Source organism: Drosophila miranda, chromosome 2 (assembly GCF_003369915.1).
Source record: "Drosophila miranda strain MSH22 chromosome 2, D.miranda_PacBio2.1, whole genome shotgun sequence".
NCBI lineage: Eukaryota > Metazoa > Arthropoda > Insecta > Diptera > Drosophilidae > Drosophila > Drosophila miranda.
Genome location: NC_046675.1, coordinates 17,389,346 through 17,413,869, shown reverse-complemented (window position 1 = coordinate 17,413,869; position 24,524 = coordinate 17,389,346). Strand labels below are relative to the sequence as shown.

The 24,524-nt window shown below is 44.8% G+C and overlaps 5 protein-coding genes across 7 annotated transcripts; all 5 read right to left on the bottom strand.

Moving 5' to 3' along the window:
* Positions 1-9,294: 9,294 nt before the first annotated feature.
* On the bottom strand, positions 9,295-10,084 carry LOC117187203. Its single transcript, XM_033389355.1, has 2 exons — positions 9,945-10,084; positions 9,295-9,849 (listed from the first exon to the last, which is right to left on the bottom strand). Exons 1-2 carry the CDS (start codon positions 9,987-9,989, stop codon positions 9,322-9,324), a joined length of 573 nt encoding a protein of 190 aa, XP_033245246.1. The 5' UTR covers positions 9,990-10,084; the 3' UTR covers positions 9,295-9,321.
* A 454-nt stretch (positions 10,085-10,538) lies between these two features.
* Positions 10,539-11,932, bottom strand: LOC108154898. The gene is made up of 2 exons (XM_017285347.2): positions 11,762-11,932; positions 10,539-11,702 (listed from the first exon to the last, which is right to left on the bottom strand). The coding sequence occupies exons 1-2, from the start codon at positions 11,804-11,806 to the stop codon at positions 10,620-10,622; spliced, it is 1,128 nt and encodes a 375-aa protein (XP_017140836.2). The 5' UTR covers positions 11,807-11,932; the 3' UTR covers positions 10,539-10,619.
* Positions 11,933-12,637: 705 nt separating this feature from the next.
* On the bottom strand, positions 12,638-13,977 carry LOC108153922. Of its 2 annotated transcripts, none has more exons than XM_033389353.1 (2): positions 13,827-13,977; positions 12,638-13,747 (listed from the first exon to the last, which is right to left on the bottom strand). In XM_033389353.1, the coding sequence occupies exons 1-2, from the start codon at positions 13,851-13,853 to the stop codon at positions 12,695-12,697; spliced, it is 1,080 nt and encodes a 359-aa protein (XP_033245244.1). In that variant the 5' UTR covers positions 13,854-13,977; the 3' UTR covers positions 12,638-12,694. The 2 variants fall into 2 exon arrangements, with proteins under 2 accessions (XP_033245244.1, XP_033245243.1); XM_033389352.1 differs by having other exon boundaries at positions 12,640-13,747; positions 13,802-13,913.
* A 72-nt stretch (positions 13,978-14,049) lies between these two features.
* On the bottom strand, positions 14,050-17,443 carry LOC117185902. Of its 2 annotated transcripts, XM_033389349.1 has the most exons (3): positions 17,275-17,424; positions 15,360-17,172; positions 14,050-15,299 (listed from the first exon to the last, which is right to left on the bottom strand). In XM_033389349.1, the coding sequence occupies exons 2-3, from the start codon at positions 15,408-15,410 to the stop codon at positions 14,109-14,111; spliced, it is 1,242 nt and encodes a 413-aa protein (XP_033245240.1). In that variant the 5' UTR covers positions 15,411-17,172; positions 17,275-17,424; the 3' UTR covers positions 14,050-14,108. The 2 variants fall into 2 exon arrangements, with proteins under 2 accessions (XP_033245240.1, XP_033245239.1); XM_033389348.1 differs by lacking the exon at positions 14,050-15,299 and having other exon boundaries at positions 15,414-17,172; positions 17,275-17,443.
* A 208-nt stretch (positions 17,444-17,651) lies between these two features.
* LOC117187202 lies at positions 17,652-19,421 on the bottom strand. Its single transcript, XM_033389350.1, has 2 exons — positions 19,277-19,421; positions 17,652-19,182 (listed from the first exon to the last, which is right to left on the bottom strand). Exons 1-2 carry the CDS (start codon positions 19,334-19,336, stop codon positions 17,842-17,844), a joined length of 1,401 nt encoding a protein of 466 aa, XP_033245241.1. The 5' UTR covers positions 19,337-19,421; the 3' UTR covers positions 17,652-17,841.
* Positions 19,422-24,524: the final 5,103 nt, after the last annotated feature.

Sequence of the window (24,524 nt, the reverse complement as noted above, 5' to 3'; positions counted from 1 at the left end):
ACGTTTCGGCAATATAGGGCTAACTGCAACGGGGTTTTAAAACGATTAATTATTATTAACTATCGAAATTATTGGAAAAAATATGTTAATTATCGCATGAGCTATCGCCATCGCAGAGGCGATAAGTTTTAAAACGATATGAAATCCAGGGAGTGTAATTTTGAAAATCACAAAAAAATAATAATTTTTAAACTTTTAAAGATATTTTTCGGAGACAAAAATATGATATATAAAATTACTTATAACAATTATTTAATACAATATAATTTTTTTTATTATAATACGTTATGAATTATTATTATTAACTATTATAATTAGAATTATCCATAACTCTTCGGATATCCTCTTATAATTTCAATATTAGAAAAAAAGAAAAAAATTTAATTTTGAAAAATATTTGTATAAAACTAAAACTTTTTTTTTAAATTAAAAAACTGTTTTTGGCTTTATTCGTCTTGGTTTAATTTGTTAGGATATGTATAAATTTGTTTGCAGCTCCGCATGATTTTTAATTTTTTTTTATTAATTAATTATTATTAATTATTTTTTGCTTCCTACTCGGCCAGATGTATTTGAATGAAAATTGCAGACAACTTAGCAAAAAAAAAAACATTGTTTAAATAACGTTATAAAAAAAGGACTAAGCTTAAAAATTTTGTAATTTAGATAATCGGTTTCCTTAAGATTTAGCTTTTAATTTTTCGAGAACAGTTTTTGTGGGAGCGTGCATCGCGATTTCCAAATACATATGTATATGTTTCTTTTCGATTCCATCCTTTCTTAGGCCGCACCTACATACATCTTGCTGTACTCATATGGATCTGTGCTTTATTCTAGGATTTACTTGCATCATATTCTTAGGATTATCTAAAAATATTCTACATATCCTTCAGTGGCATCTTTAAGATCGTATTTGCGTAGCACATCATCTCTCGAAAGAGTAACCTCCTTCCCATAACTAAAGTAACAGCTTCCATTGCACTCAGTTTCGTAGATCAATGAATCGAGTAGAATGCCTTTCCTGGGAGGTGGGCTGTGCTCTTCCTTTCGAAATGTGTTGTACGTGTTGCATGTTATCGCGTTATCGGGTCTGGAAACATTTTCCTCCGAAACCCCCAAAAAGGGTCGGGTCTCTTTGTCCATTAACCCTTTGCAGAGTTTCCTGATACATAAAACATTTTGTGAACGATTTTGTTTGTGGGAAAGGTAGTAAAATGAAATGATTTTTGTTGTCATTTTTGATTGCATTTTATTACGCACTCCTGGTGTTCTCCGAAACCAAGATCCAGGAGTCGAGATATTGTACACGGCTTCTGCTGTTCTTCATTCGGTTTTTAATGACTTTGACATGCATTTGACCTGGATATGGTAGAGATTGCAACGAGACGAGAGTGTGACCACCAAGGTGGAGATTGCAGTTGCAGTTGTAAGGATCTGAAAAATGTCTGTGACTGTGTGTGTGTATGTGTTCCCAAGAATCCGTAATCCCTCTCTCTCTCTCTCTCTCTGGAGAAAAGCTTATTTAATCTGCATGTCAACGACTCGGCATTTGGGGAGCATTTGAATGCTTCATGTTTACGACTTTTGTCGCATTTCATTTTCAGTTATTTTCATAACCAGCCAGCCAAGACGACGATCGACGGGACAGGCCCCAGTCGCAGTGGCAGTAGCAGTCTCAGTCTCAGTCGCAGTCCCCAGTCCCGAACCAGACATGGCCATGACAAGAAATGGCCAAAGAAATCCTTTCCAAGAAACATAACGCACTGAACATGAAATCCATTTGTAAAACATGCTTTTGGCTTTGGCAATTTGAGTAGTAGCCACAGCCACAGCCACAGCCCCAGCCACGCCGGGGACTGGGTTGGGCTGGGCCGGGCCAAACCAGGGGCCAGTCGCACATCCAACCTGGGCATCCTCTCTGGTTCTCGTGTGGCATGTGGTGTGGTGTGGTCATACCTCCCAGTTGAATGTGGCAACATCAACAGCAACAGCTTGGCTGCTCTGCCAACTGCAGTCAGCCAAGCAGCTAGAGAGAACCATCCATCCATCTATACGTCCATTCATCCATCTATGCCTCTATGTATCCCCAGCTGGAAGCGACTCGTGTCTCGTGCCTCTGGAGTTGAATGAACCAAAAGAGAGCAGTAGTTGTGTTAGTTGCTCTTGTTGCAAGCGGCAGCTCTCTCCTGCGGCACTCGTGCGTTTCCTTCAGCAATTTGCAACAGCAACAGTGCAACAAACAGCAGATGCCTGACATTGCCTGGTCCAAGCCGATAGTTGGATTGTGAATGTGGTTTGTGTGCGGAGTTCCTTCTTGGTCTAACGAATTACGTATACGGGGAGCAGCGGAGCCCCATGATTGTGGTTGCCTAGATCTCAGTCTCAGTCTCAGTTTAGCTTCGTTTCAGCTTCCTGCAGCCAAAGTCAGAGTCAGAGCCAGGCCAAAAGCAACCATGCCAAACCGCAATGGACAGATCAAGAGCCAAAGACAATTTCCTTTGAGAAAAAGAAAAGCTAAGCCGGGCATGAATAACCATTTAAAGTGCTTTCCCAGGCGGCAGTCCTGAGAACTCGGCCTGCCCCGACTGAACCCCGGCCTGCCAGCAGGTGAAGCTCCCTCCCCACTTGCCCAAAACCAAAGACAGAGAGAGAGAGAGAGAAAAAGAGAGAGAGAGAGGGAGCCACAGTGACAAAGAGAGAGAGAGAGAGAGAGAGAGACGACGACGACCTAGCAAACCCTTCATTACTCGAGCGTCACCTCCTCTTCTACCCTACCATGAGTGAGTGGGGCATTCAACTTGTTTCTATCCGCCCAGACAGACAGACAGACACAATTTTCACACAATATTTTCCTACATTTTCTGTGCGGCCTTTTGCTCTGTTTTTCCTGCCACACTGTGTGTGTGGTTGGGTTGAATTTTCTTGCACTCCTTCCTTCTACTCTTTTGCTCTTCTTTTGGATCGCATTTGCGCATGCGCACACAGTTTCCCGTAACAATACTCGCAAACAACAAAAGGAACAATAAGAAAATGAAAAAAAAAGAGTTCACTCTGCAGAGTGCCTTTCTCCATGTGCTCCATGAGAGGTTGAGAGGGCCAGGGCCAAGAATGGACCGCGACCGATACCAAGTCCCATACCCATACCCATACCCGTACCCCATACTCCATATCCAGGCCCACTCTTCAGCGACAGAGTGACAGCAAAAAACGCGAGGAACTTTTTATGTGAATTATGAAGAGAAAATGTCTCATTCATATGCACATCACGGCAGATACGGCGTCAGCAGATACTACTCGTACGTTGACAAATTCCTGCATTACGCAAAAGGCATTGTACTCCACATGCAGATCGCGAATTAAAGTCTCTCTTCGGGGCGGGTGGGGGTAGCGTTTTCGACAATCCTTTTTGTAACATGCCACAGATACGGGGATCCATATCAGGACAAGGACAGCTTTGGATTGATATCTGCCAGAGCCTAAAGTCATGCCACAACATTCTGCACCTTTCCTTGCTCCAATTCCATGGCCCAATCCCTGGATAACTTTCGAAACTGTACGCAGAGGTCCAAAATAAACACAAAACGAAACACACAAAACAAACCAAAGGAATGGAATGGAAAGGCTACAGAAAATGATGAGAAAAATGGAAGCCCAGTCAAGAAGCGATGGTGGCGAGGACGAAAGGATTGCGTCAAAAGGCAAATAATCGTCTCGTCGTACACTTGGATAAACATGCGATACGAGGAGAGTATTCCTTTGTTCTTTGTTTGCCCACAAGTATCCCTTTTTTAGTGGGATCCGATCCGAACCGATCCGACCAACAGGTAGAAGAGTGCGGTGCGGTGCGGTGCGGTGCGGCGCGTCTACAGTACCACAGCAAAACTGGTTTCTCCAGATTCCTCCAACTCGAAAGTCGAAAAGGAGCGGCCTGCCCAGAGGACTGTGGGACTGTGGGACTGTGTGGACTGGGGAAAGAGGACTGGCTGCTGGATTGTGACTCTGACTCTTCGACTCTCCGACTCCCGAATGATTGTGAGTGGCATACAAAGCACATAACCAGTTTGATCCTCTGGGCCTCGATGAGTTGGCGTAAAAGCAATTTTAATGTCCTTCTACCCAGTCCATAAAATCATGAATAATCGCCAATCGCCCAGCGATCGTACGTGCATGGAGGATATGAAGGTCCCGGTACCCGGTACCCGGTACCCGGTGCCGGTCCCGGTCCCCGTTCATGCCCCCATCTCCCATCCGCAGGCGGCCTGGCCTGTTGGTTCGGTGATTTGTTTGCCTGATATTTGTGAACCTCTCTTGTTGGCCCTTTGTCTGTGATGGTGTGGACCCTGCACGATCCTTGTGAGCGTTTTGCTTTGCCGGTGGTGACTGTACCTTTTGGGAGCAATTGTTGGAAACGATGCGTTGGAAAGGCTTAAAGTCTGCAGAATAGAGATGTGTATTGTATGGATGGTTTTTTGGAAATGTATCAATTCCTTAGTTGATCCTGTCTTGAGTGGATACTCATTTGAATACGTAAGTCTTTGGGGCTTCTTTCGCCTACGCCTTGACCTGATCATGCCAGATCTTTTGTTGATTAAATCAAACTCAACTGTACTGAAAAATGCACAATATACATCTGTAATTGTAGATGCCATCACGACGATCCCCCCCACATACACAGAAATATCATGGTATCAGCGAAAAATACATACATATATAGTATATATAGTACATAATATGCTGTGCGGGGTGATTCCTTGAAAATCCTTTTCAGATAAACACAAGTGCACTCCAGTTCTGAATCTCAATCTCGAGAAACACAGAAACACCAACAACAGAGTGGAGGGATAGAGGAAAAATTACCCCAGAAGAAGATCAAATATACATTTGAGTAAACAAGCAGCGCATTCCAACGAAACGGAAAAAAGAGCAGCCAGGGAAAGGGATACGCGTCCCCCCCACCCCCCAAGTCTCTACCAAATGTCCCCATCCCTCAAATCCAAGCGGTAGCACCACCACCAGCACAGGCACAGCCTTGGAGAGAGACCCAGGGAACAGGCCCAGGGCACAGGCACAGGCACACAGGCAACGACTGCGATTATGATGACGACGATGTTTACATATCCCCACTCGAAGAAGAGTGAAACCCAAAGCCCCCAGCCCCAGCCAAGGCGAAGATCTGAAACGGAATTGGAATTGAAACCCTTGAGAGCGTGGACTCCTGCGAGGCATTCAACAGCATTCCGAATCCATAGAGAGACAGAGAGAGAGTAAAGATCAAGTGAAGGGTGCAATGCGAGAGATCCAAAGTAAAAGGATTGCCACACTCTCAGTCGCTGTCGCTGTCGCTGTCGACGCTGGCATAGGCGTAGGCTAAGGCATAGGCAAGGCGCTGCTGCCCCAAGAGGTGACGGCAGTTCATTGAACTGAGAGATCCCCATCCCATCGGCATCCAGGCAGAGGCGCAGGCAACAGGCACAGGCACAGGCACAGGCTCACACACACAGATGCAACAACGATCTGTGCTGTGGGATAGGACAACGACTGTCAGCCTGTATCTGTGGATCAGTGTGTGAGTGTGTGTTTGTGTGCTTGTGTGTGTAGTGGATGGTTGTGTGTGGCCGCGGCCAAGGAGTTTTTCCTGCTTTTCTTGTCGCATCCTACAGCCAGGCCAGAGAGTCTTCGGCCATAAACAGGCGGCGGCAGCGGCACAAACAGAGACAGAAACAGGGACTGGGACCTGGGACCTGAGACCTGGGACTGGAGACCGGGACCAAGACTGAGACTGAGGCTGTGGCTGGAAGAAATCGTCGGTTTTATTATTACAGCTATTTGCTGCACCGCGTCCACGTCCGCAGAAGCAGGAAGGAAATTGCGTACGCTATGACAACGTCGAGGAGGCGACGATGACGATGACGGCGGCAATCCTCGGTCGCTCTCTCTCTGGCATTTTCCCCCCAGTAAAAATAGATACAAATATGTATGTCTGTGTGTGTGTGTGTGTGTGTGTTTGTATCTATCGGCAATTTGTGGGATAGACAAAGGAACAGGAATTTGCCTCTAATAGAATTCCGTTCAAGCAAAAATGTTCATGCCTTTCTGACTGGATCTCTCCTTGGGTTGATTGATTTACATAAAAATAAACCAAATTGGAGAATGAATTTCCCAATTTATCGAGATCGAGATCTCTCTGTGGATATTTTTAGGTGAGTGACGATGGGAAATTAATTGATTTTCTATGGAGATTTAGGGTCCCCCGTCCCATCCCGTCCTCCGCCCAGATCAATTAAAGATCACACGAAAAGTTTGAATTAATTGTTGTCCTGTCCCACCAAGGAACTTCTACCGATCTGCGGGTATTTCATTTCGAATTGTGAATCGTAATGAAGATTGACAAACCCACACATTGACTGGCAAGAGTACGGAAATAGCCTTAACTTACCCCCAAATGAGGCAACGTTGCAACCCCCGAGAAGAAGCGTGGACCCACATAAAGACGGAAATAGACCACCGCCAGCATTCGCCCAGAAGGAGGCTGCTACCGATCGGAGCACACCCCGCCCACCACACCCTTGTCACGCTCTAGGGGTTAAGTCAACCCCTGCCGCGCTCCTGGGAGTCCTTGCCTTGCTGTTTATGTTTGTCCATCGATTAACAGATTTTTATCGCCAGGCAGCCCACAAATTACTCAACACCAAGAAGCAACACCAACTCGTAAAGACTCGTAGGAGGATAGGATTGTAGAGGATCGTTAGGGGATCGTATTACTTGTGCGTGGGCGTGTCCTGCTGTTGCTGCTGTTGCTGTTCGTGGAACACACGCGTATCGCAGCACGCACATCTACGAGGATTTCGGGAATCTCGGGATCCTTTTGTCTCAAGTCCACGTGATCGGCAAGCGTCCTCAGTCTTTGCTGACTTCATCAGTCCTTTATTGTCCCCGGCTTTTCTATTCATTGACCTTCTGTCTTTCGATTGTTCTCGCTGACTTTTCTTATCCTGCATCTGTATGCCTCTTTTTATCTTCATTTGCCTGCGTCTATTGTTTGGTTTGCCTTTGTTTGGTTTTTGATATTTCTCTGGGTTTGCCTTTGGGACTTTTCCAGCCCAACGTTCAATGAACTATGCCCGAGGATACGCTCAATTCGATTGCTATTTCTAATTAGAAATTTAATCTAATAAGATGGAACGATCTTGTGGATAGTTATGTGCAACCAAGTAGCGGAAAGTCAAGGGAAATTAAGAGAAATCCTCTCGCTGAGGCTTCTCTCTCTTCCATCATTCGTTTCCAGACAGAGTCGTTCTCGTATCGATCTTGCCCCCATTCGAATGTATTATGCATACACGATCCTGCATAATTTCCAATGATGATGCGACATGCAGCCTGACGCGTGTTTGTTTCGATTGAAAGAAATTATAAATTGAATTCGCTTTTCGACCTCAATTAAGGCTATCAGGCAACCGGGCCATCGGAGGCGATCCTTTTGGCGCAGAGTACCAGCAGAATCAGCTTTGTATTCTGTATTTTTAATTAAATGTAATTAGGGGAATAGCTGTATGAAGGCGAGGGTTGATCCTGCTGAGAGTCGCTTTGCCCATGCGCCCCAAGCGGATTTCCCTGCGGCGATTTTCCCATGGCAACGACTCAAAGACTCACACAAGACACGAAGCAGAGGCAGACGACGAGGCAGTAGCAGAGGCAGGGGCAGAAGGAGGAGAGAGAAATCGTGCATTGAACCCTTTGTATTTCTTACGCAGAAAGAGTGGGAGAAAAAAAGAGAGTCCGGGATGCAGCCACTTGGCTGCAGCTCCACATGCTCCCATTTCCATTTTCATTCACATGCTCGTTTTTTTTTTCTTTTTTGCTGCTGCTGCTGGCTCTCCCCCTGCCCGCAGGGAACTCCATGCGACTGCTAATGGATTCTACGCGGCCTCTCTCTCTCTCTCTCTCTTTATCACTTGTGCACTCCATGGCACTCTATGGCACTATCCCACTGTACGACTGAAGAGGCCAAGAGGCGACCGACGACCGACGACCGACAACCGACTCCTCCTGGCAGTGACTTCCCTTCCGAGGCGAATGCACTTTGCCAGCGCCAAAGGTTTTGCTTTTCTTTTCTGTTCTGCCTTTTCCAGCTCTTTTTCTTGGTGTTCTCTTTCTCTTATTTGCCCCTTGGCCTATCGCACGTTTTTCTCCTGCTTTTCCACAAAGCTAGGAAAAACTAGGAAACTACCTCCCTGCCACTGCCTTTGCAGTGTATTATTTACGCCCTGCCCCATTCTGCGTCCGTCGTCGGGTCGATGGTGATAAGCCGCCGCTGCGGTCTTCCGCCCATTCCAGGAGGATTTTGAAGTCATTGTCGGACAATGTCCCAGACTTTGTTGTTGTGGTTGTGGTTGTTGTTGCTCGATGGTTAAATAAATACCCATTTGCTGCTGATAACAAACGGAAAAGCCGCATGGTCAACGCCCCCTCCCAAAGAATGCGCTGATAATGCAGCGGGGAATAGTGGACGATTTCCTTCGATCCTTCGATACAAAATTATTGATTTTATTATCAGAGGGAATGTCAAAGAGCGATATCCGGGGCAGGATATACATATTTAAATGTTATAATTAAGATTGTTGCCACCCCTGCGCAGATACGCAGATACGCAAAGATAAAGATAACCAATCCTGTCCTCCTGTGATAACCAGGACGCTTATCGGCTATTGATTTTTCCTTATCAGCAGCGACAACAGGACTCACTCTGTCCTCCCCCACTCAGATAAGGCCTGTCTCTGTGAAAGATTTTCTTTTCCGAATTTTTCCAAATTTTTGCTGGTTTGTTTGTCTGTTTATGAGGGCTGTTCTTACCTTGGCCAAATGTTGCTGTTACCTTGCCCAAAAAGCGTGAGCAACGCTAGCAAACTGCTCCAATTATTTATGAAAAATCGCTGCGCTCGTATGTACAAATGTGTATGGAAGCGCTGCTGTTGCTACATTTTAGGCGGCACGGCACGGCACTGCACTGCACAGCACTTCTTGCTAACTCAGTAAACTAAGACCCTCTACACATGCATACCTTGCAACCAGTACACGAGTGTGTCTGTAATGTGGATACCCCAACCCAATCCCAAGTACACAATTGGGTCATCGGTTGTGACAGTTTCGCAAAATGCAACAGCAAATGAACGGTGACAGCAGAAATGCAACAGCAGCACTTGAGAACTTCTTTCGTTCTTGCGGCCCGAAACGAAGGTGAGCGACGTGCAACTTTTCGTCTGCACAGAAAACACCAGTAGCCCCTGCTGAATTACTAAATTACTCGAAACGAATTTATAGTAATTACAATAGTACTAGTGGGACTAGTGGGGCGAACGATATCATAGAAAATACAAATTGAATCGCAATCAATGGATCGTCCGCTCCTGAAGTGTCGTTAGAATCTTCATCAGAGACATTACACTCCTGAAACTCTGTATCAGAGCTGCCAGATCCTGCAGCATCCTTCTTATTCCCTTCTACATTCCTTTCTTGTAGTAAGGCAGCCCTTCTCCTGCACTTGATGCCGCGTGGATTACGAGCATTCTGTTTCGCTTGGAACTCCGGTAATTGACTTCTCAATTCATAGGGCAAGCTTTCGTCATCCGCCAACATTTGGCGTTGTGCTGGGGGAATAAGCTTAAAGTCCAGCATACGCTGGCGTGAGGACTCCTCGGGTGTGGGCTGCAACCCTTTCGGACCCATATATAGGGCAAACTCACGCATCGATTGGATGGCACTCCTAGAATGCGCAGTCATCGATAGGGTAAGACGTGGACGACCATTTCGACCAATTGTGGCCGCCTCCACCACGAAGGAAAACGATGATGCCTGTACACCACACCGCACCCAAGAGGAGAGAAGAGAAGTGGAGTTTCGGATAATATAAAGAACAAAAAAAGATAAAAGTCCACTCCCGAACTCACGCTGATTAGACAGGTGATGCCAAAAACAAGATAATTTTTCATCATGTGCCTCTCAGGAGATGCTTCCCAATTGTTTGTATATATGTGTTCCAAATGTTTCAAGATCACAAAATTTTTTGGAAATTTAATGCAAAGGTCTATCGATTGTAGTATTATTGTATCTATCGAATCCATTTAAACCGCCCAAACTGAGGTTTTTGCTCAAGTCAAATAATTCTTTCTGTTTCATCTGCTGTGCACCTTGGGATTTTTCCTTTTTTTTGTTTTGTCATAAATACAATTTTGTTGTTCTTGTTTTAAATTATCAATACTTTAATGCGCATTAATGGTATTTTTAAATATATTTACGGACTACCCTACGTATTATTATTATCAGTCAAAGTCAACTAATTTAGCGTGGAAATCTATGGTGAACGAGCGGATACTGGATACTCAGTCACACGCCAGAGTGCCTTACTCTGCTCGAAGAAGAGTGTGTGGGAGCTATATCAACTATATATCTATCTTCTGAGTGTTACATACATTCAATTACTCCACAAACCTAGTATACCCGTAAAATCTTTGAGTATCGGGTATAAAAACGCATCAATATTATAACCAAAACAAATATTTTCAGATTTATTTCATTCACACTTCACTGGGAATGGCAATAACGGATGGATGGTGTGGGTGGTATTAGTCGGTGTTATACCAACGGTGGAGAGGATAATTGGGTACCAAATAATCCATCCGCATATTTCGCAATAGAGAGCAGTGCATGTACGCGTACCAATCGTCTAAGTCCGAGGTGTGGCAGTTCTCCGATCTGCCGTCTGTGTAGATCTCCGTCCTCAGATTAACTAGGATATTCCGGTGATTGCGTTTTTTCGTATCAATATACCGTGGAAACCATTTGTAAATTCTGGGACGGTTGTAAACGGTCGACTTGCCCTGGCACACTGAACCATGAAGCTTTTCCATCCGATACTCGCCACGTTCGGGTAAATCTATCTGGACCCATGGCAACCAATTTCTGCCTTCAAACTGGAAACGAGTATCTTCCCAAACATCCCCGAAAGTGACGCCCCACGGATTGAATACCCAATTACCCATATGATCAGTCACGTATCGCGGCATGGATATGGTCATCTCTGTACCAGCTCTCTGTTCGACAGTACCAGCACCGGCACCAGAATCAGCACCAGAATCATCACCAGCACCAGCACCATCACTTTCATTACCATCTTCAGCCTCCACTTCGTCATATTTTCTTGGTAGTAACTTAGTGGTTCCTTTAGTTACTTTATCCTTGGCCTTGGCCCAGAAGTTGAGGAGACCCTTGGTGCGGAGAGGATGGACACTAATCCGTCTATTCCACTTATTTTTCAACTGGGGTGGTGCAGTGCTGCGATGTGCTTCACGAGGTGGCGGCTCGTTTCGATATACTTTGGGAAACATGCGAAGGCCCAGACCAGAGTTATCAGCCGCCATCTGCATATCCTGCTCCTGTTCCAGTCCGCCATAACTTTGCAAATCCTGCTTCTTTTCCTTTCTGGCGTCACTCTGCATATCCTGCGCCTTTTTCTGTCTGCCATAAGCAGAGTAATCAGCCGCCATCTGCATGTCCTGCCGATCCAGATATTCAGCTTCAGTGATACCCTTCATTAGCAGCTGCTGGCTATAAGGATGTCTGGCGGAGGAGACACCAGTTTCTTCGCCCAGTTTCGTGACACCTTCATTGGCTATCATTGGCATGGTATCCACCATAAAAGGCATCATCTATAGGACATTATTGCACCGTGTTTATGGCATCGAGTACTCTATGGGATGGTACTTACGATCAAGCATCCAATGGCAACATACACTAGATAATTTACTTTCATCGTTCATGTATTTTTTGTGTTGTGTCTGTATTTTGTTGTTAGCCTTTGAGACGACTTAATGATACAACAAATATTAGCAGTACAGATATGCCCATGCTCCTCAGTTTCTTCTCGAAATGTCTATAGATATAGAGATTCGGTTGCCGACTGTCAAGGGCTACGGGAAAAATACCCCAATATACATATCATATCATACATTAACCATATCAGTTAGGTGGAACATCTCCGATTTGCCGAGTTTGTAAAGCTCCCGTCTAAGCTCGACGAAATTTGCCGCTAGAGATATGAGATGTTCGTGAGAACCTTGTGCAGCCACTTATTGACTTATGGAAAATTCACTATCGACGATTTATCTTTGCACACCGTGCTGAGTCGATCATCATCGATTCATTCAATCTCTCGAGGGGATTGGACATAATGCCGGAACGAGCGAGCGCACTTCACCATTCCTTCCTTCGCCATTCCCACTGCCGGCATAGGATATGCCTTCTTGTTTATTAAGAAATCCATGGTCTCTTGGCATCTTCGGAATGAGCAGGTCCTTCCCTTCGCTTTTCTACGCGTAGAAATCTATGGCGAACGAGCGGGAGCGTTGTGAGGCGCTGCATGGGCCGCGGCTCGTCATTTATACCGGATACTCAGTCACACGCCAGAGGGCACACTCTGCTCGAAGGAGAGTATATGGGAGCTATATCGACTGATCAAGAATATATCTTTCTTCTGAGTGTTATATACATCCAATTGCACCACAAACCTAGTATACCCCTATAATCTTTCAGTATCAGGTATAAAAACGCATCAATATTATACACAAAACAAATATTTTCAGTTTTATTTCATTCACACTACAATGGTAATGGGAATATCGGATAGATGGTATGGGTGGTATTAGTCGGTGTTATACCAACGGTGGAGAGGATAATTGGGTACGAAATAATCCATTCGCATATTTCGCAATAGAGAGCAGTGCATGTACGCGTACCAATCGTCTAAGTCCGAGGTGTGGCAGTTCTCCGATCTGCCATCTTTGTAGATCTCCTTTCTCAGATTAACTAGGATGTTCCGGTGATTGCGTTTTTTCGTATCAATATACCGTGGAAACCATTTGTATATTTTGGGAACGTTGTAAATGGTCGACTTGCCCTGGCACACTGATCCATGGAGCTTTTCCATCCGATACGCGCCAGGTTCGCCATAATCTACCAGGACCCACGGCACAGAATGTTTGCCTTCAAACTGGAAACGAGTATCTTCCCAAGCATCCCCGAAAGTGACGCCCCACGGATTGAATACCCATTTACCCATATGATCAGTCACGTATCGCGGCATGGATATGGTCATCTCTGTACCAGCTCTCTGTTCGACAGTACCAGTACCAGAACCAGCACTAGCACCAGCACCATCACTTTCTTTGCCAGCTTCAGCCTCCACTTCGTCATATTTTCTTGGTAAGTGCAACTTAGTAGTTCCTTTTGTTACTTTATCCTCGGCCTTGGCCCAGAAGTTGAGGATAGGATCGACACTAGACCGTCTAGTCCACTTATTTTCCAACTGGGGTGGTGCAGTGCTGAGAGGTGCTTCACGAGGTGGCGGCTCGCTTCGATATACTATGGGAAACATGCGAAGGCCCAGATCAGAGTTATCAGCCGCCATCTGCATATCCTGCTCCTGTTCCAGTCCGCCATAACTTTGCAAATCCTGCTTCTTTTCCTTTCTGGCGTCACTCTGCATATCCTGCGCCTTTTTCTGTCTCCCATAAGCAGAGTAATCAGCCGCCATCTGCATGTCCTGCCGATCCAGATATTCAGCTTCAGTGATACCCTTCATTAGCAGCTGCTCGCTATGAGGATGTCTGGCGGAGGAGACACCAGTTTTTTCGCCCAGTTTCGTAACACCTTCATTGGCTATCATTGGCATGGTATCCACCATAAAAGGCATCATCTGTAGGACATTATTGCACCGTGTTTATGGCATCGAATACTCTGTGGTACTTACGATCAAGCATCCAATGGCAACATACACTAGATAATTTACTTTCATCGTTCATGTATTTTTTGTGTTGTGTCTGTATTTTGTTTTTAGCCTTTGGAATAATATGCCCAGGCTCCTCAGTTTGTGCTGACAGTTAAGGGCTACGGGAAAGATACCCCGATATAAATATCAGTATGAAAGCTGTGAAACCCACTTCAGATGGAGTGAGTGGAAAGTCCTTCGATAAAGTACGAGTGTTGTCACAAAACAGATATTCTGCATTCATTTTATTTGATTTTCACAGACTACAAAGAAGATAGTAACTGGCGAATCAGGCGCCTTTCTTTGCCTTGAACAACAGACGATAGCCGATTTGGTGCAGCGGATAATGTGGAATCATGTACTCCATCCGCTGATTGCGCATGAGGGCGCAGTATTGATAATCCTTCCATTTATCCATTGTAGTTTTGTGGCACAACTCCGATTTGCCGAATTTGAACAGCTCCCGCCTAAGCTCGACGAAGATTGGCCGCTGGGTGTATGTGATGTTTGTGAGAACCTTGTGCAGCCACTTAATGACTCTTGGAAAATTCATTATCGACGATCTATCTTTGCACACCGTGCTGAGATTTTTCGTGTTTGATGGATAGTAGTCCTCGAGGGGATTGGACATAACGCCGGCACGAGCGAGCGCACTTCTCCACTCCTCCCTGCGCGTGTCCTTCCAACCGCCGGCATAGGATATGGCTTCTCTATATCCGCTTTCCCCTTGTTTGTTAAGAAAGCCACGGCCTCTTGGTGTCTTCGGTCCGAGTAGGTCCTTGAAGCCCATATTTTGCTCAGCAGCATCTGATTTTTTCGCCAGTTCTTCAATCTCCTCCACATCGTCATCATCTCGATCCTCTTCGTCTTCTGCTTCTGGTTCTGGTTCTGGTAATAATTCTGGGTCTGGGGCTAATTCTGTAACCTTCAGCTCCTTTCTGGCACTGCTTACTGTACTCAATTTATTTTCCACCACTTCTTCTTCATCCTTGTCTGATCCCTCCTCGTCGTCTTCCTGATCCATCGCAAGTTCATCGTCAACTGGCTTTTCTTTAGATTGGACTACATCTCCACCTTCTCCGTCGCCGTCGCCGTCTCTTGCTCTTGTCTTTTCTTGAGCTTCGTTAACTACTACCTCTCCCTCTCCTCCTCCTACTCCTCCTCCCTCTTCTTCTCCATCCCTTGCTCTAGGCTTTCGTTTCTCGTCATAGTTCTTAGTAGATCTATGCGAAAGAGTGATGTCCCCCGTTGTGTTTATTGCTCCCGTATTCTCCCTCTTGGTTTGAGCATTTTCAAATGAGGGAATTTGGAAGAGTCGGATACCCCGACCAGCACTTATCGAATCTTTTGCCTGGTCGCTCAACCCAAGATCATAGTCGACTACCAGTCTGCTGCGGTTACCAGCGATTACCATGTGCGATGTATTCATTGGGTAAGTGCCTTGCGGTCCGACTAGATGACGGCGATTCAAGGGAATCGTCTAATGGGATTTGAATGATTGGTTGAATGGTTTATCTAACTGTTTGTTTGATCGACTTACGGTAATAAAGCAACAGAGGCAGAGGAAAACCATCACGCTTATCTTGTACATTTTTGAGTATCCTAATAGTTTTATTCACAGCAAATTTAAGAAATAAATAACTAGAATATGCACATGTAACACTATGAATTTTATATTGGAAATGAGACTATTCCACAATTCCATTTGGGGAATGAAAGAACAATGTATACTATGATAAAACAAAATGAATGCAGATCAAAAGATCATCAGATCAATAAATAGCAGCAGGATCCTCCATAGTGTTTAGTTTCAGCTTTAGATCCAGTTTTCCAAAGCAGCACTATTATGGACCTGGTTGGACCTGGTGGTAGGGATATTTGGGTACCAACGACTCCATCATCATGTTGCGCATTATCATACATTTCAAAAACATTTGAACAGGAACCGAATTAGAACTGTGGCAGAATAACAATGGCATACCCGATGTGCCATTTGCCTTTCGAAATGCAGGGTAAAGGTGCCTCTTGCCGTACGGCTTTTTATAGATATGAGGCTTAATATAGTTCATAACCATATCCGCTCGCCTAATGGTTGATTTGTCCCAGCACACGGTGTTTATCTTCCCATCATCGGGATAGAACTCCATTATTGGACTCGACTCTAGGCGTATTTTAGGTTGTCGGCTTTGGTGCTGGAAATGGTACCGCGTGTCCTTCCACACAGGTGCTTCGGTATGTATCATTTGATCATCTTCCAGTACCCGGTCCATCATCAACACGCTCTGTGGCCTGGCCAGATATTTCATCGGTATTGTAAGCTCCATGGGAATTTCACGGGTGGTTTTTTGTACCTGGCTTTTGAATCCGGATGGGGGGCTACTGAGGTTTTGAAAATATGTGATCGGACGAGGATCCAGCAGCATCAGTCCTAGATTTCTGGTTACTGGAAACGTGGAAGCGTTCGATGTCACTCCGATTTCCCGTGTCTTCGGATCATCGACCCCAACGCTCGGATGGATTGACGTCAAGGACGTCGTGCGTCTTATTTGGGAACGATTTTTAGTCTGCGTTCTGCCCTCGCCTTTAATATGAGATTTTTGTATTGATGACGCACTGAGGTTTTGAGCCTTTGTGATCGGACGAGGATCCAGCAGCATCAGTCCTAGATTTCTGGTTACTGGAAACGTGGAAGCGTTCGATGTCACTCCGATTTCCCGTGTCTTCGGATCATCGACCCCAACGCTCGGATGGATTGACGTCAAGGACGTCGTGCGTCTTATTTGGGAACGATTTTTAGTCTTCGCTCTGCCCTCGCCTTTAATATGAGATTTTTGTATTGATGACGCACTGAGGTTTTGAGCATTTGTGGCCGGACGCGGATCCAGCAGCAACAGTCCTTGATTTCTGGTTGCTGGAAACATGGAAGTATTCGGAGTTACTCCGATTTTCCGTGTTTTTGGATCCTTAGCGCCAACGCTCAGACGGGTTGAGCTTAAAGGAACCACGACCCGTACGTGGGAACGCTTTTTACTCAGCCCTTTGTCTTCGTTTTCCCTTTCGATATTAATATCTGATTTGCGTCCTGATGGGGTACTGAAGTTTTGAGAATTTGTGGTCGGACGAAGATCCAGCAGCACCAGCCTCTTTTCATTTCCGATTCCTTGGACCTTTGCTTTGCTGTTGGAATCAACTGTTTTCGATCTAAAACGCCACCAGTCATGAGTTGTGGAATTAACTTTGAAAATGGCAAGTCCCTTGGATGTGGTTGTCCGTGGCGAGTGTATTGAGCTTGAAGAAGGCTTTAAGTGGACACGAACCGTGGACGGTGGCAGTGTAGGTGCGGCTCTGATTATCTGCATTTATTCGGGATAGAGATAAGTTTAGTAACGCTCAAAAATTAAGGAATGGAAATACATTCGAACAACCCCCCTCCAACACCATCCCCGGGTACTCACGCAGATCAGGCAACCCATGAACAGGGCAAAAATCAAATGGTTCAACATTCAGGACAACCCTTACCGATTTCACTGTCAATTTATAACACTAAGAGTTTCCCTGTGAAGATTTCAATTGTACACAAATGGCAACAAATATTTAAATTCTGTCAGTAAATTGGGTATACAATTGAAGGGCATACTAAGGGAGGTTTCATTGCTGCCATTGAATTTTCTTACCGACTTTCCTTCACTTCACAATTGAACATTGAGTTGGATGGATTGCACACTGCAATCTCTATAGAGATTTGTGCTTTAGCTCATTCAGTTGCCGAAAGGGAAAGGAATGTGTGGAAAGTCGTTAGGGACAGTAAGAGTGTTGCAAATTGAATGACATATATTCGGCATCGACTTTATTTGACTTTCACAGACTACAAAGGATATAGTACGTGGTGAATCAGGCGCCTTTCTTTGCCTTGAACAACAGACGATAGCCGAGATTTGGTGCAGCCTCTCCAAAGATCAGCAGAACACTCCATGGTGTTCTGTTTCAGCTCCAGTTTTCCGATCCAGATTTCCAAAACAGGCCTACGCTGGACCTGCTTGGACCTGGTGGTATGGATATTTGGGTAACAAAGACTCAAAGAACATGTGGCGCATAATAGCGCACTTTAGAAATTTAAAGACAGAAGTATCTTCAGGGCCGTGGCAAAAAACTAGGTGTTCAAGGCGGCTTTCATCGTCCCGCCATTTCCTGTTAAGTTTTCTTTTGCCGTAGGTCTTCTGATAGATATAGGGCTTAATAAAGCTCGTAACAATATCCGTTCCAACAATTGTTGACTTATCCCTGCACACGGATTCTCTATTCTTATCATCGGGGTAGTACTCCAGCATTGGATTAGACTCTACGCGGAGTCGGGGCTGTCGGCTGTTGTGCTGGAAATGGTACCGCGTGTCCATCCACACAGGTGGGTCGGTGTATACAATTGTTTGAGTCTTGTAGTGCTTGGCCAACTCTTTCTCCATTTCATTCTCCTCATACTCCTCATAGTCCTCATATTCTTCTTCCTCCTCCTCCTCCTCCTCCTCCTCCTCGTTCTCCTCCTCCGCATTCCTGGGCAGATATTTGATCGCCTTCTCGTACTTTGCTCTGGCCAGATATTTCATTGGTATTGTAAGCTCCACGGGAATAGAAATATTACGGTGTATTTTATGTCCGTTTTCGTTTGCGACCAGTTTTCTGGTTGAACGCCTCATACTCTTCTGCCTGCTTTTTTTGGGTCCGGATGGGCTACTGAGGCCCATCAGTAATAGCCCTTGAGATCTGGTTGGAGTCAGTCGGCTCTTCCATGTCTCTGGACGCTTAATCGGATGGCTTGACCTCAAAGGAGTTTGGGCAGGCTTCTTAGTCTGAATTCTGTCTTTGGTTTTTTCTTTGCCATCAATTTTAGATTTGAGTCCGGGTAAACTTCTGTTGCTTTGAGCATTTTTGGTCGAGCGATGAACAAGCACCAGTCCTAGATTTCTGGTTGCTGGGACACTGGAAACGTACGGAATCAATGTGTTTTTTCGTGTCTTTGGATACTTGAGGCCGAGGCTTGAATGGTTCGAGCTTAAAGGCGGCGTGATCTTAACTCCAAGTCTCTGAAGGATTGAGCCTAAAACAGGCTTGAGCTTGACAGGATCGGTAGATGCCTCGAGCGTATTCCGAAGTGCAGTCGAGGCGGGATTTGTGGCAACATATGCCACAAAAGCGCTGTTTTCTTTGCCGCCTTTGGGGACTTTTGTTTCGGTGATTGAATTATACGTGGATCCTGAGGGCGTCCAGTCAACTTCAGCCACTGTTGTTCGACTAACATGCAACAGCGTTTGAGGCTCGAACTGGGCACGATCGGTGGATAATGGAAGTGTAGGTGCGGCTCTGATTATCTGCATTTTTTCGGGATAGAAATAAGTACATATGTATATCGCGTATCGCTCAGAAATGGTGGAATGTAAAGGCATCCCCTCCCCGGGTACTCACGGAAATCAGGCATCCGATACACAGGGCAGAGCCCAAGTAAATATTTGTTTGTTCAATCATTTGGGGACTCACTGCCAATTTAAGATACTAAGTGTTTCGTTGCTAAGATTCCCATTCAAAATGGAAGTTCTGTCAAGAAATAGAGTATACAATGGAAGGGCATACTGAGAGAAGGTTCATTGCTGCTTTTGATTTTTCTTACCGACTTTCCTTCACTCTCTCTCTCTCTCTATCTCTTTCCCCCTTCCCTCTCTTTCCGCGTGTCTCTCATTGCAATATAGATAGAATGCACACGGCGGAGAGCTGCCAGAAGTAACTGGAACTGGGTAACACCTTCGGAGAGACATAAAGACAGACCGACAGAGAGACAGACAGACAGACAGACAGACAGACACTTGGCCAACACAAAGCCACTTGGTTGAAAAGAGCGGCTCAAGGTCATCACGCCACCACACTAACAACAAAATACACACAAACCCAAAGCAACAAACCAAAACAGAAACCAAAGTGAACGCCATAGTCGATTCTCCCGTCAAAGTGATACCCCGTACTCGAAACACTCTTCTCAGCTTGAGCATGAAGTTGATTCGCTGTGAAAATTTCCCATAACATAACGGATGCATGCCATTTACTTTTAAAACAGACAAATCTTGGTTTATAGAGAAGTATAGAGAACTGCCTGGATCTTCGTTCAGCATTTTCTGGTTATCAATGCTGTTGCTTTTGGTTTATTGTACAAATTTGAGGAGAACTTGATTTTATTTTGATTTGACAAAATTAGGTAATAAACTAAAGTGAAGTAATGTAAAATAATATATATAGTAATAATCTGAACCCCACACACCCATATTTCAAACAAAATTTTCATTTTTCAGGTACTAACTAGCGAAATGAAACAGAAATTAAATTAAATATATTAAAAATATATGACAGTCTTTTTAATGCGGCTTGTATTTAATGTAAATCTAAAACACTTTAAAACAATTATAATATTCCATTTTTAGGAAATATATTTATTCGAAAAATACACTACTATATAATTATGTTAAATATAAAGTATATTTTATCTATTTAAAAATACAGATTCTTTTTGAAAGGATACGAAATTAGAATAACTCAATTGATTGATTTTGGAACTGATCTCCGGCAATGTCAAATGCCTCTTCGCCTACTACGGCTGAGGATACATTTTTCGCTATCGAGGGCTGGCTGGCAAATACGAACGACTGATATATACCGACTGATGCTCTACAATTACAGGGTATCAAGAAACTGCAAATCTCTTGACAGCAAACGCCGTCGTTGTCCAACTGCATCGCCAAAGAGCAGTTAAAGTCGTATTTTCAGCTATCTTCCCCGACACCCCGCTGCCCCGTCTGCGTCTCTCAATGGCCTCGAATACGCTGCAGCAACAGCAAAATCGGGCTGACGAAATCACGAAGTATTTGAATTGAATGAGCCACGAACCAAAGTGCGGCCCAGAAGGGGTTGGCTGGGGACCAGTGGAGGGGTGGGGCAATTGCCCAGAGAGGAGTGTAGAGGGGAGTACTGAGGAGTGAAGGGGCTACAAGAAGGCACAAAGGCAAGGCGAAGCGTGTACTAATAGATGGAGTTGTATCGCACAGAAGGGGCTCCCATCTACCATCTACACAGGTCTACACGGATCTATGAAAATATACCCTTAGTACTGAATGGACTTGATTTCCCCTTAAGCGGATTATCACTGTACTTTAGGCAAGGCTTGAGCTGCAAAAATTTCACACAGTATTTCAATTGCACTTCAAGGGGAGTGTGTGAATGTGTGAATGGATTGTGTAGCTGTCAGATACATCTCGGAAAAATTACACCACTGTAAGACTTCCTCCGTTCTCTGTATCTCTCTCTCTCTCTCTCTCTCTCTGTCTCTCTCTCTGTCTCTTTTCTTCAATCGATCTTCCCTTTTATTACAAATCAATGGAATGCTAGTCGTACACTCGCTGATCAAATAAACCGAAAGCTGCTCCATGCTCCATGCCCCATGCCCCATGCCCATATACCCAGCATTGATGATCATCATCTATGGTTGTTGTCGCCTTGTGGGCGTCATCAAAGTTGCCGTTCACTTGCGATATTCCTCTCGGCTTGGTGGCGGGCTGGTGGGCGGCGCCCCAGCGACTCGACAACTGCTGTGGCTCTGTGGGGCCCTGGCTTTGGTGGCGTGCCTCGGTGGCATTTGGTGTCATTTGAAGTTAATTGCTGGGAACGGGCTCCAGCCCGGATTTGTGTCAACTCTTAAGGTTAGCCACGTAATTATGATCGTTGGCTTTTGGTGTCTTTAATTCTGTTCTTTTTTTTCGATTGAAAGACATGCACATGAGAGCAGGAGAAATAGGAGTATTGTAGAAGTATTGTTGAAGCGGGAGGTCACTAGCTGTCCGATCTTACATATATAAGAAATATATATGCATATATCCGGTACAATCAAGGCTAACAGTTTAACATGGAGCCTTATAAACCTTCATCTAAATTGAATGGTTTTGAAAAAAAAAAGAAAAAACCGAAGCATTTAATACACTTGAAGATTAATTATTAAAACATATTTTATGTCTATGTACCTATATATTTTTCATTTTTAGCAAAATGTCCATCTCAAGAAAAATTATTGGGTGCGTTTACCAATACAACTTGATCACGGATTAGTGATCGATTTCTTACGATATTGCTGCTGATCGCTGATTAGCGATTACAATTAGTACGATTATTTTCATAATGCATGAAGCTGTTTGCTTGTATCCATAGCTGACCTATCGAATAGAATACTCACTGAATCGGAAAGAAAGAGAATTTGTTGTTAGAATTTGATTGTTACCTGAATTGGTATAAAACTCGATTGATATGAATTTCGTATCATAAGACTTAGACATTTTTCACCGATCGGCCCTATACCATCCATAAAGTCTTAAATTTCATAGCGATATCTCTTAAATCTCGTAATGCCGCCAGATAGGTCGTTCCGCCCACTGTGCGATGGCATTTATACAATATAGTCATCGGCAAGCCACCTGCCACTCATTTCGCCCGTGCGCCAAACCCCGGCTCACTCGCTTGCGCGTAGATATCGTAATAATCCTTCGTTTTCTGTGTTGAAAGCATCTAAGTAAAAAACTCTATTAAGAGATCTCTGAAAGGGTATACGCCAAGCCAACCTTTTCCCACTCCGTGCACCTCTCACCGCAGCCTCTTCACCTTTGCCCCCCGCTGCACCAACTCCTCATTCGAGTCAGCTTTTCTTTGTGCCCGCTGGCGTTCCTCGTTGCCCGCTTGGGAGTGTGAGAAAACTGCTCGAACAGAAACATGTACAGAAAGATGGAGTTGGAGGCGAAGACGTCTCGCTCGCTTTGAGTGGAGGGTCCGTCAGGGCCTGGGTCCCGTTAGACGAGGCTTAGAAAAGGGCAAAGCCACCTTCACACATACACATGGATACATGGATACATAGATACTAGATACATACGTATTTGTAGAGTTAGGATCCGCTGCAACAAAAATTGGTCTGAGGAAATGCGAGTAACCGATTTCGAAACATCACCCAGCCTTTCGGCTTTCATTTCGATTATGAAATCCCAAACCAAAAGATAGTGGAAAGAGACAGAGAGAGAGAGAGAGAGAAGGAGTGAGAGAGAGGGATGCAAAGTGGTTGGTTTCCGTCTTTGCATTGAAAGTTTTCCCTGGGAAGTTTTCACTGGACCTGGAGCACTGGAGACCCTTGGACACTGGAGAGGTATTCAGGTCAAGCACTTCAATGCGTTGGGCAACAAGACGGCTTTCGTTTCAAGAGGAAATCCCTAAGATTGTGACCCCCAAAAAAAGATCAGCTAGAGATGGACACAATTCTAAATTTCGTAATTCTTACTTTTATTGCTAAGCTCTTTGCTTTTGTTGTGTGATTCAACATCCATTCGATTTCGTTTTGTCGGCCGACTCCTTGTTGGCAAACCAGTTTTAGAATTGGCCAAAACACTAAATAACAAAAACAGCGGACGATATACTTGTCTTCGAGAATCCCACGCAGAACGCGTTTCAGTCAGTCAGCCAGGCTTTCGTTAACAAAGTGCACGACTTTGGTCTAATAAAACAAATAGATACGACACTCACAGATACAGATACAGATGCAGATACAGCTACAGCTGCAGAGAGGCAACCCCCCTCCCACGCACAGGCAGCACAGCGAAGGTTGGAGAGTCTCGCCTTCCTCGTGGAGAGTTTCTTAATTAAAAGCAAATTTCATCTCAAACACAGCAGCAGCAGCGGCAACAACAAACAATTAAGCAATTAATTTATTTCAGCTGGTGGCACTTTGAATAGCGGGAAAAAATCAAGCCGAGTAGTAAATGGCCCGTCAGGCAGGCAAACCTGTTGATCGACAGAGGCCCCAGAGAACCCAGAACCTCGATCGACTCGTAGTCGTACTTCGCTACTTCTCGGGTAGTGCCCACAGTTACGGCCCTACCGGTGGAGAGAGATATGTACACCCCTTGGGACTCGCCACACGAGAACCTTGCATTTCGCAAGGGAATGCAAATGATGGATGCACTTGGTACGTATTCCGCTCTGATGAATCATTTTGATTGGTGATTCATGGCTCACAATTATTGTAATTATCTATCTATTCCAACGAAATCTAACATTGAATCGAAACCATATATGGGATGTTCTTAAGGGTTTATAAATGAGGTCTAAAAGTAATATGGATGCCAGGCAAAATTCAAGATTGTGTGAATGATTTCCTATATATGTACATATGTATCTCCATGATTATACCCGATCCAATAGACGAAGAAATTAGGGATATACTGAATATCGGGTATAAAAGTAATGAAGCGGTCCTTGCCGCACGGTCTTTTGCTAAATCTGAAAACTCCTCTGAAAGGCAGCCCTACAATTCCCAAAAAAACTCATTTGTGTTAGATCTGAAGGCATTTCCCCAATCGCCAGATCATTTGTTTGACCAAATGATTGACGATCTTCTCCAGGCATGATCTAATGATCCTTTAAATGGCTAAAAATAGCCGGATACGCTCCCCAGCGGGTACCTGGTTTTGGGTAACGCCCCAGTTCGCCGTTCGCTGGAGTTACCCAAGTTGTAGGTCCAGTGGGTTACGTGTGCCACATTTCCACCTGGGGGACACCCCCAGCAGACCCAGCCCTATTCAATCGATGGGGAAAATATCGAGTCATTTCGGTTTCAGTTAGACGCGCGACCGAGAGAGCA